The 10,264-nt window shown below is 31.7% G+C and overlaps 2 protein-coding genes across 2 annotated transcripts; one reads left to right on the top strand and one right to left on the bottom strand.

Moving 5' to 3' along the window:
- Positions 1–2,561: 2,561 nt before the first annotated feature.
- LOC107488687 (wax ester synthase/diacylglycerol acyltransferase 5) lies at positions 2,562–6,712 on the top strand. Its single transcript, XM_016109460.3, has 6 exons — positions 2,562–3,403; positions 5,146–5,218; positions 5,504–5,571; positions 5,656–5,871; positions 5,967–6,104; positions 6,428–6,712. Exons 1-6 carry the CDS (start codon positions 2,642–2,644, stop codon positions 6,575–6,577), a joined length of 1,407 nt encoding a protein of 468 aa, XP_015964946.1. The 5' UTR covers positions 2,562–2,641; the 3' UTR covers positions 6,578–6,712.
- A 924-nt stretch (positions 6,713–7,636) lies between these two features.
- On the bottom strand, positions 7,637–10,260 carry LOC107488688 (cyclase-like protein 2). The gene is made up of 6 exons (XM_016109461.3): positions 9,751–10,260; positions 9,602–9,674; positions 9,134–9,231; positions 8,629–8,699; positions 8,055–8,184; positions 7,637–7,943 (listed from the first exon to the last, which is right to left on the bottom strand). The coding sequence occupies exons 1-5, from the start codon at positions 10,139–10,141 to the stop codon at positions 8,059–8,061; spliced, it is 759 nt and encodes a 252-aa protein (XP_015964947.1). The 5' UTR covers positions 10,142–10,260; the 3' UTR covers positions 7,637–7,943; positions 8,055–8,058.
- Positions 10,261–10,264: the final 4 nt, after the last annotated feature.

Below are 10,264 nucleotides of genomic sequence, written 5' to 3'. Positions count from 1 at the left end.
AAAATATATCAGTTAATATATTCTAATTTTAAAATGATGTAATTTTATTATTTATGTAATTTTACTTATAAAGTTCTATGATGTCTCAAAAAAAAATGTTAAAAAACACTAAATAATTTGAACCCAACAAAAAGTTACTTTAAAAGAAATAAAGAAAACAAAGTTTCCTAACTCCTTGCACCTACTAAAAATGAATTTAGCAACTACTATAACTACAATATATCTCTTGTAAATAAAAAAAAAAAAACAAAACTTTATTAATTTTTTAAAATAAATGATAAACATACAAGGCAAGAAAATAATTCAAGTCATAAGAATTTAAAAAAAAAACAATTCAACAAAGAATAATAGAAAATAATAAGAATTTAATAATATTTTTGTAACGGTACAATAATGATAAGAATTGAAATTGTACATAATATAAAAATACTTTAGTTAAGGCAACAACATTAATTATTTATTTGCCTTATTTGTCATTTATTTTACTGGTCAATTATATTATGTTTCCTGTTTAATGTAACTTAACTAATCAGGAATAATTAATTAAACAATAAATTCTAACCATTATTTAATATAATTGTAATATTAAAGAGAAAAAAAAGTTAAAATTTGTTTATTTAATATTATTAATTTTAATAATAATTAATAAATATTAAATAAAGTAACTTTTTATTGTTTTTGGTTAATTTTTTTATTATTGAACATTTTTGTAATATAAAATCTAAGATTTTTTTAGAATAAATAAAAAAATTTATTATTTTCTAAAAAAAAGATATTCTTACTTTAAATACAAGTATTGTATTTTTTTTATTTGTGCCAATTCACCCCGTGATGAACTGAATGTCCACATACAGTTCGTAATTTATAAATATATGATTATAGTTATATAAATTTTGAAATTTAATTTTAGTTGTTAAATTTTAATAATTATAAGACAGGGCAAATACATATGGTTAAGAGCAAGCCGGATTTTATATAGGTTATTATTAGGTGGAATAAGATAAGGTAGAATAAAAATTCATTTTATTATCACCATTAATATGAAGCACTTAATAAATATTTGAACGATATTATGGTTTTTTTTTTTTGGACATGTACCAAAGATTTGTCTTTGAAAAAAATTGATTGTACCAAGTAGAGATTTTAGATAAATTTTATTTTATTATTTTACATGAATTAGTCAATAACATTCAATTATATATTTATCTTATTTTAACGGTTGTTTTAGATTTCAAACTAACAAAAGAACATGAAATTTTATTTGAGTAAATACAATATTAGACTATATAGACAAGGGTACTTACTCTAAATATAGAGGATTAGTCATCAAGTGATAATAAGCATTGTAATTAAATACATTAGGATTATAATCACGTTGTAACCACTTTGTGTATTCATTGGAGGGCATCTTCGAGGAGACAAAGGGTTATATCTTATTGTTGCTCCTCCTCCACAATCTACAATATTTTAATTTTCAAAAAATGCAGAATAATTCAATTGTAACCTATACATATCCCATGTAGTAAAGGTAGTCGAGGGAATTCCTTTTGTAACAACTATGGGAATTATTCTTCTATTCACATTGACTATTATAGAGGTTGATTCAGCCTCTAAACCTCTCGTGATATTTTTTTTTAGTTTGTCCAGTGTTATTATTTGACGTATCAGTCGAAATGTAAGTTCTATCAGATATATTTATTAACTTTTCACTTTATAATTGCATGCAAAATTTGATAACAATTTAACCTAAGACTCCATCGAATATGCTAATTCGTTCGTTTGATTTTGGTTTAATTTTAACACACGAGAGGTTAATCAAATTTCTATCCAAGATCTCAATTTAAAAAGTAGATACGTCTCCTTTTAAAAAATAAGTTCGAATTGGGAGTTAATAATTGTAATGTCGAAACTAGTTTTACAAACAATATAATTATGTGAATACAAATGAATCAAAACTTTATATCAAAAGAAATTTAAAGAATGCTACCAAAATATTTTTAAATAAAGATGTAATAAATAAATAAAATTAGACAAAAGACTAATAAACAAAGAAGAAAATTGAAAATAAGACAAAATTAAAAATAAAGAAATAAGAAAAAGATAATGCTCCAAAGAAAATAACAAAATAAATTGACTTCAAACACTCGTGTACTAGTATTCTACGATTTTTTTCAATGTCAATGTGACTGAAAATTTGTAAAAATTTAGTATAATTTAAAGTGTTAAATAAAAGTTCATTTGAAATTCTTTGACTTTTTTATTTATAGAAAAATAAAACTATACTATAATAAATAGTTATTGATCTCTTACTCACATTTTTATTTTATTTTATTTATTCTACAAGTTTAATTATCTCAAATCTATTTCCCATGTGTTATTTGTACATTTCTAGTTCGACCTTAATTTTTTTTTTCTTTGACTCTAGCTAACTCTTGTCGACCTCAAAAAGTGTTGTTAATAATTATGCTGTGAGTCGAATTTTTTGCTAAAATTTAATTTTTTAATTTGTTGCTCAAAAATAATATCATGTATATATATGAATTGTTATTTATTATTAGCATGGTTATCTGCAAGGTAAAGACTAGAGAGATATTAAAGGTCAAAGGAACAAGAGAACAGAAGAGGAGCAGGGAAGAGAGAGATGGGAAGAGAGAGTAGTAATGAATGGGAGGATGAACCTCTAACACCGGCGGGGAGGCTGTTCGCGCAACCGGAGATGAGGCAAATAATCCACTGCGTAGTTGGAACCAAGAACCCTTTCGACATCGACTCCGTCAAATCTGAGCTCCGGAAGTCCGCCATGCTCCAACACCCGCGGTTCACCAGTCTCTTAGTCCGCGACCACCGCGGCAGGGAGCACTGGCGCCCCACCCAAGTTGACATCGAGCGCCACGTCCTCATCATCGACCGCCCTCTCTCCGACGCCGACCACGACTCAGCCGTCAACTCCTATCTTGCCGATTTGTCAACGGAGGGACTCAGCATGGAGAAACCCTTGTGGGAACTCCACATCCTGATGGCTCACAATTGCGCCATCTTCCGAATCCACCACTCCCTTGGCGACGGCATCTCCTTGATGTCTATGCTCCTCGCCTGCTGTAGGAAGCTCCACGATCCACACTCTGTCCCCACCATAGCCTCTTCTTCTTCTTCTTCTTCTTCTTCTTCTTCCTCCTCTCGCTCTCGCAACACCACCTGGCCGAATATTCTTTGGAATCTTGCGGTTACCTTCTGGTTTTGCTTGGTCTTTGCCCTAGAGTTCATCCTGCGGTGTCTGTGTGTTCGTGACCGCAAAACTCCGCTCAGCGGCGGCGCCGGCGTTGAGTTGTGGCCCAGGAAGATTGCTACTGCCTCCTTTTCCCTCCAAGACATGAAGACCGTCAAGACGGCTGTTCCCACTGCGGTAAAATTAAATAATAATTATTTCCTTTCCTTTCTTTTATATCCTTCAAACTACTAATATAACACAATTAATCCATATTAATTGCTTTAGACACCCAAAAAGAAATCCATATTAATTGCTACATATGCTTCTTATTGAAAACTACCCAATTGTAATAGCCGATAAGTTGTTAAAATCATTTATCTAAATATAGAAGCCCAATCACATGCCATGCTTCCCCAATTTTTGAAACAAACACTTTTGCGGACTTGTCCCAAAGATATGGGATCGATTAAATAATTACATTCAAGATTCAACTATATGAGTTTTCTATTAAAAAATAGTCCTTTAACTAGTCTTAAAGTTCAGTTTGAATAAATAATTTAATTAAATTTTAAAAAAATTTAATAATAAATATTTATATAAAATTACTTATGAATCTATCTCGTCTTTAATCTATCGTTGTTTATAGTATAATATGTGTGAAGATAAAATAATAGTATTGTAAAACTAACATATTTCATTATTTTAAGTTATTAGTTAATATTAATATTTTTTTTATATAAGTTCAAACAAAAATTCAAATGCAATAGAATGTTGAAAGTCAAATATTAATTAGAATTTATTAAAAAATATTAATTTTTAAAATTAAAAAATAATATATATTTATTTTATGGTAAAAATTCAAGTGTAGTTGACTTCACATGAAATTGATACTTGAGAGTCGCTAGATAATTTGATTGACTAAATTTTCATTTAACGACTCTTAGATATCAACTTGATGTGAAGTCGATTTCACCTGAGTTTTCACTTTATTTTATATATAAAAATATAATGGCTGAATTTTTATGGCCCATAATAATTTTGAATTACATTACCTGTGTTGATTATTTGACTCTGCCCCGCCGCCAAAGTTTAGGCATGACAGCAACAAAATAATTCTTTTTCGGAAAACGAAAATTTATCGAAAAATTAAACCAACTTATAAAATTGTTTCTCGGTTTGACTAAAGATTAAACATGTTTGGATAAAATATGAAGGTGGATTATACTTGAAAGCTGTTAACTCTAAGCTAGGAAATAGCTTACAAGTACTGAAGTTCAAGCAACTTTTTTAAAAACTTAGAATAAGCAGAAACTGATCATTTTATAGTTATTATCATTTTACTGATTCCTGGTTTAGATATTAGTTAATAGGTCTAATTATTATGAACAATTCTATAATTTTATTAATTTTTTACAATTTTTAAAATTTATAAGCAAGCCATTACAATTTGCAAAAAAAAATAAAAAAAACCAAATATTATTATGAAGTTCTCTATAATTTAATTCTATTTTTTATAATTTAAAAATCTTTAATCAAATTATTATATTATACAAAAAATGCTAATCTAGTATGTGTTGTTTAAACATTTTCAATCAAGTTTTTATTATAATCCTTGTTTAGATTAGATCTCTCTAATTTAAAAATTTTGTGATAAAAAATTAGTAAATGCTAATGTGTTTTGGAAAAGTTAAGAAGTGCAACCTTTTTTAAATTTTAAAGTTTAAATTTTAAATCTTAATTATATTGTACACAAATTTTAAGAAATGTGCAGACTTAAAGATTTTACTATTGGATGAATGATTTGAACAGGGGACTGGGAATATACGATAATGCAGTGTTTGTCAACACCCATAATAACCAATGAACCATAAATTTATTATGTATATGACCACTATGAACATTCAGATATAATATTTCGAGCACTTGCTGTTTTGCAGACCATAAATGATGTTCTATTTGCTGTTATATCATCTGGGATATCAAGATATTTGGATTTCCGAGCACCCAATGGTACAAGTCATTTGTATAATTGTTTAAACCAATATTTTCAACATGTTTCCTTTTCATATTCCACTGCTTTTAGATAGAAATACACAGACATTCCAGATAGAACTTCATTTGGTTATAGAGATAGGGATAGTAAATAAAAAATAGAATCTCATGAAAGAAACTAGAATCTCTCTAAAACCTATCTTCTTTCTATTTTTGTATTCTTATCTTGGAGATAGAATCCAACAACAATCAAAGGTACACTTGTACACAATGACAACTAATTAAAAAGTTCCTTTCTGTAAGGGGTGCAAGAGGGGATTCAGCTAACAGGTTTAGCTATGGTTAATCTGAGAAAACAGCCAGGACTGCAGGTTTAGCTACTCTGCCCAATTTCACTTTATTTAGTTGCTGCTACTCAGGCTATAATAATATTGTGGGTGGATCAAAATGATCAGGAACTATCCAATCTGATGAAAAGCAATTCAGGAGCAAGGTGGGGTAACAAATTCGGTATGCTTCTCCTGCCTGTATATTATCACAGAAGCAACAATTCAGATCCTCTAGCATATCTCAAGAGAGCTAAAGCAATGATCGACCGAAAGAAACAGTCTTTGGAGGCCCATTTCTCATACAAAGTTGGAGATTTAGTAATGTCAACTCTTGGTCCAAAGGTTAATTAATTCTCCCCCTTTGTCTACTTTTTGCTACTTGTGCTCATTACAGGGACAGCTATCATGTACTACTGTTTGCTGTTTATACAATGCAGTTTGCTAGCTGGCTAAATTACCGGATTCTCTGTAACACTACCTTCACAATCTCAAACGTGGTCGGACCGCAAGAAGATATCATGATGGTAGAAAATCCAGTAACATACTTGCGGGCAAATAATTCTGCCTTGCCTCATGTACGGCCCTCTAAACTCTTCAACTTCACGTGAAGTTGTTAAATGATTTAAATAATTTGACTAAATTTTCATCTAACAGCTCTCAGTTATCAACTTCTTGATTGTACTTAAGTTTCCACCTTATAATAAACACTGTTTGACACCAATGTTTTCTTAACATTCAAACACACATTTTTTTCTTTAAAAAATAATTTAAATACACAATTAATTAGTAACAATCGTGTTTTTATACGAGTGTCAAGAGTGTTTAGTATGTGAATAGTATCTTTCTTTTGTTAATGTTGTGTTTGTGAATGGTTGATATTTCTATTGGTATAATGCAGGCACTCATTTTGAATATGGTGAGCTATGCCGGACGGGCAGACATGCAAGTTCAGGTAGCCAAAGACATTATTCCCGACCCAGAGTTTCTTGCCAAGTGCTTTGAAGATGCTTTACTCGAAATGAAGGAGCAGGTTACGGCCAAAATCTAAGATGCAAATTAGTCGCTTTTGTAATTTGTTGAATTTGTCAGCAAATGCAGACCTTGTGATGGATATATAATAATATAAATACGAAAAAATATATATATGACAAAATACATGACAAAGAATGAATTGTTTTTCTTAGTCTGTTGACAATTAGAAGTTAGAACTAATTAATTTCATCTCCAAGATCATTTCCCAACTATTACAATTCTTTCCATTTTTTTTTACAACTTATTTGGAATCATGGATTTTGTTGGTAATATTTTGTAACCAAGCCTTCTATCCTCATCGTCACTTGAAACTCATCCAATTGGGAAATAATGAGAAACCCAACCGAGATTATATACAATTAGCACATCAATGATTCCAAATACTGAGTTCCTTTCTGGTATTTTATATCTAAATATTAGCATGATTGTCAAACTCTCAAATTAATCCGTAGAATCATATAATTTTACGTTTTTAAATAGTAGAATCAAATTGACTTGATTTCAAGCTCGTTTTTAAATAGACTCGATCAAACTTGCAAGTCTAACCATGAGTTAGCGAATTTGAATTCGGTTTATTTTATTTGACAGAAAAAAAAAAACATTTCATTTATAGAAATAATCATACGATACTTATAGATAATAAAAACAAAGTAGATCTAAATTTAAAAAAAAAAAAACATTTCATTTATAGAAATAATCATACGATACTTATAGATAATAAAAACAAAGTAGATCTAAATTTTAAAAAAATAAATAAATATTTTCTATGTTAAACTATAAACTGACTTTCTTTTAAAATTCCTTAGCTCTAATATCAGGTACGTAAAACTTGGTGTCCATGACAAGATCAAGATGTCATGTAACCAACGGAATACATTCTACCGTTAATTCTGCATAAAATTAATGGTTTCTAGCGGATTCAGAAGTATAAAAAGGAACCATCTTACTCCCAAGAAGAACAATAATGCCATTGAAAGAGATTAGTGTAAGGTTTAATGGTTGCAAGAAACTTTTTACAAATAAATAAATAACAACACAAAGCTAGCACTATGTTCTAGGTAATTGTCGTTTCACCTCACCACTAAGCATTGGCCACCAATTATTTGGTATCAAGATCTCCAGCGGAACTGTACAAGGATTGCCATTGCATGTTTCTATATATTAAAGCCAAATAAGATTGTTAACACCTTGACACAAATCGTTAATACTATTTTTCTCAATATAGACATTTCTGAGCCTTTATTGCATTTTGAACCTACTCATGTCTAAGAAAACTACAATTGATGTAATGCTACTAAAGTTGCTGCACCCATCGTACTCCAAACATACACCAAAAATGATCAACATCTCCTGGCATTTGGGTATGCAGTATGCACTGTTACCTGCAGCAGTTTTGACCATGAATCAGCCATTGACTCAGAAGTTATGAGAAGAATGCAATTCTTTCGTTAGAATTCAATAAACAGGTTTCATCATCTCAAATTCACATGTACCATATTATTTGATCAGAATGCACCGTATTGGTGATCCCTCAGCACCAGCCAACCTAAGCGGTAAGCAATGCAGTGAATATATTCCAGCAGGGACATCATCAAGTTTCAGGCCTTCCACCAGAATGATTTCCTAAGGCAATTTAAACTGTTAGTTCTTGTTCCACCAAAAGATAAAGAATATTGATCTTTGTTCATACAGGGAAATGCCAAATGCACAAACTAATCTGATCACAACACTGAGCAGTCTTTCAAATTAAACAGTGAAATATGTATGGAGCAAAAAATTAGTATCTCATAACAATGCTTGACGAAAGTTCGGATCAACAGTTAATTGGAATTGTTGTGGAGGCAAGGACAGAAGTTAAAATTCAGGAAAGTATACTTCGGCAATAATGAAAAAATTAAAAAATAAAAATAAAAAATTCAATTGCTACATCCACATTGTAGGTTCAATCTGAGTACAACCAATTACTGATACCTGATAAGCTGTAAAGAACTAAGGTGGGACAATAAACTAATAATAAAACTAACACATGTCATTGCTCAAACAATAATAAGACAGGACTTCTCTTACCCTGCCTTCTAGAAAAACCAGGTGAGATGGGATCAAGTGATCAAATGCAGCAACAGATAGATAGTCAATTCCTACATGGCATCATAGAAAGATGTGTCACTGTAATGGCATTTATGCAAAAAAAGTAAAAAATCATACATGTTTGAAAAGAGTAGCCTCAATTGAGACAAAGCTCTAAAAATGCACTGAAGATGCCAATTGGTACAGCATAAAGGCAAATATCAAGATAGTAATCTTGTACAACTACTTTGTATCCTAAAATTCTCGTAGGCAGTATCCACTTGGTATATCCTTAGAATTCAGATGCCTCTTTAATACATAAGATTAGAGCAGGTTAAGTTCACCATTGCCATTAATTGTGGTACACAAATGCCTGCTGCAACTAAAATTAGGAAATGATATCTCCTTGCTTGTCATGTATGTAAAAAAAATATATATAAAAATAAGAATAATAAAAAAAAGGATCCTTGGTGATAAAACCCCAAATCTATATTTAACACCATACCAACAAGTTTGATGTCCGTGTTCTCCACAAGCCAAGTTGCTCCATCCACCATGAATCCGACATAGCTTGTGTCGAACTCCTTCTGAAACATAAGCCTCCTATAATTTAAGAAGTTTTAGTTCCACTTTTATGATTTTTGGAGACAGTAAAAAAGAAATTGGTTGCTTTGATGATCGAGGTTGAAACAAGTCCAGTTCTAATCAAGCATATGCCCCTACTGGATAGCCCCTTTATCATAAAGATCGTACAATACCAAACAAGAGAGACTTGTTCATTTGATACGAGACCCAAGCCATTATGTGCACCAGTTACAATAATGGAAATAAAAAATGCTATGTACATACCAAAAATTAACCAAATCAGTCATCATGTATTAAATACACACAAATACAGGTATTAAATAACGCAGGTATAAATACATATTGGGTGTGACTTTGGTGTACATCACAGCATACGTTAGATAGATACCTGTCGGTATTTAATGTACGGAAGAGCACACGACGTACACCGCGTGGTATATTTAATGACTTCATAACTTGAGCTGAAAGGGAAGGAAGAAGGGAGTCAGGAACGGAAATGGAAAAACGGGTGAATGAGAAGGCAGAGTGAGTTGGTACCGGTGATGTTTTGATCCCTGGGAACATCAAGCAAGAGAGCAGGGCCATTGAGAAGGTGTAGATCGAGAGTGTCGACGTCAAAGCCAGCATGGAAGTAGTGATCGAAGACGTGACCTGGAGCGTCGACGTGGGTGCCAGTGTGAGTGGGGAGCTTCATAAGGGAGCCGTTGGAGAGGGACCCGTTCTTCATGCTCTGCTGAAGCCACACAAACTGCCCCACTCCCTCCGATGACTCCCACGATGGCATCTCCGCCACGTATCTGTGGCTGATGTCAAATATCGTTGCCTTCTGTGTCTCCGCCGCACCCATCCCCAACCCAAGGCCGCATAAAATTGCAATTATAGTTACAATTGCAAACTTCGCCAAAGCAGCTCTTGAGCAGGTATTCATGTTTTTGCTTACAGTTAATAAATCAATTTGATGCCAACTGAATCTGATCGCCACCACAACCGACACCAAGGGAGACCAGCTGCTCTTAGTCTCTTACCCTTGCCTCGGACTCTCTCGTCAGTC

Source organism: Arachis duranensis, chromosome 5 (genome assembly GCF_000817695.3).
Source record: "Arachis duranensis cultivar V14167 chromosome 5, aradu.V14167.gnm2.J7QH, whole genome shotgun sequence".
Taxonomy (NCBI): Eukaryota; Viridiplantae; Streptophyta; class Magnoliopsida; order Fabales; family Fabaceae; genus Arachis; species Arachis duranensis.
Note: the sequence above shows the minus strand (reverse complement) of the source record. Positions and strands in the feature narration are given on the sequence as shown.

Excerpts from the sequence above, each read along its gene's own strand:
- LOC107488687 (XM_016109460.3), top strand. The coding sequence starts at position 2,642 with ATGGGAAGAGAGAGTAGTAATGAATGGGAGGATGAACCTCTAACACCG. Across the intron at positions 3,404-5,145 it reads AGACGGCTGTTCCCACTGCG|ACCATAAATGATGTTCTATT; the intron begins GTAAAATTAAAT and ends GCTGTTTTGCAG. Across the intron at positions 5,219-5,503 it reads GGATTTCCGAGCACCCAATG|GGGTGCAAGAGGGGATTCAG; the intron begins GTACAAGTCATT and ends CCTTTCTGTAAG.
- LOC107488688 (XM_016109461.3), bottom strand. The coding sequence starts at position 10,141 with ATGAATACCTGCTCAAGAGCTGCTTTGGCGAAGTTTGCAATTGTAACT. Across the intron at positions 9,675-9,750 it reads CAGGGATCAAAACATCACCG|CTCAAGTTATGAAGTCATTA; the intron begins GTACCAACTCAC and ends CTTCCCTTTCAG. Across the intron at positions 8,185-8,628 it reads TGGTTTTTCTAGAAGGCAGG|GAAATCATTCTGGTGGAAGG; the intron begins GTAAGAGAAGTC and ends AAATTGCCTTAG.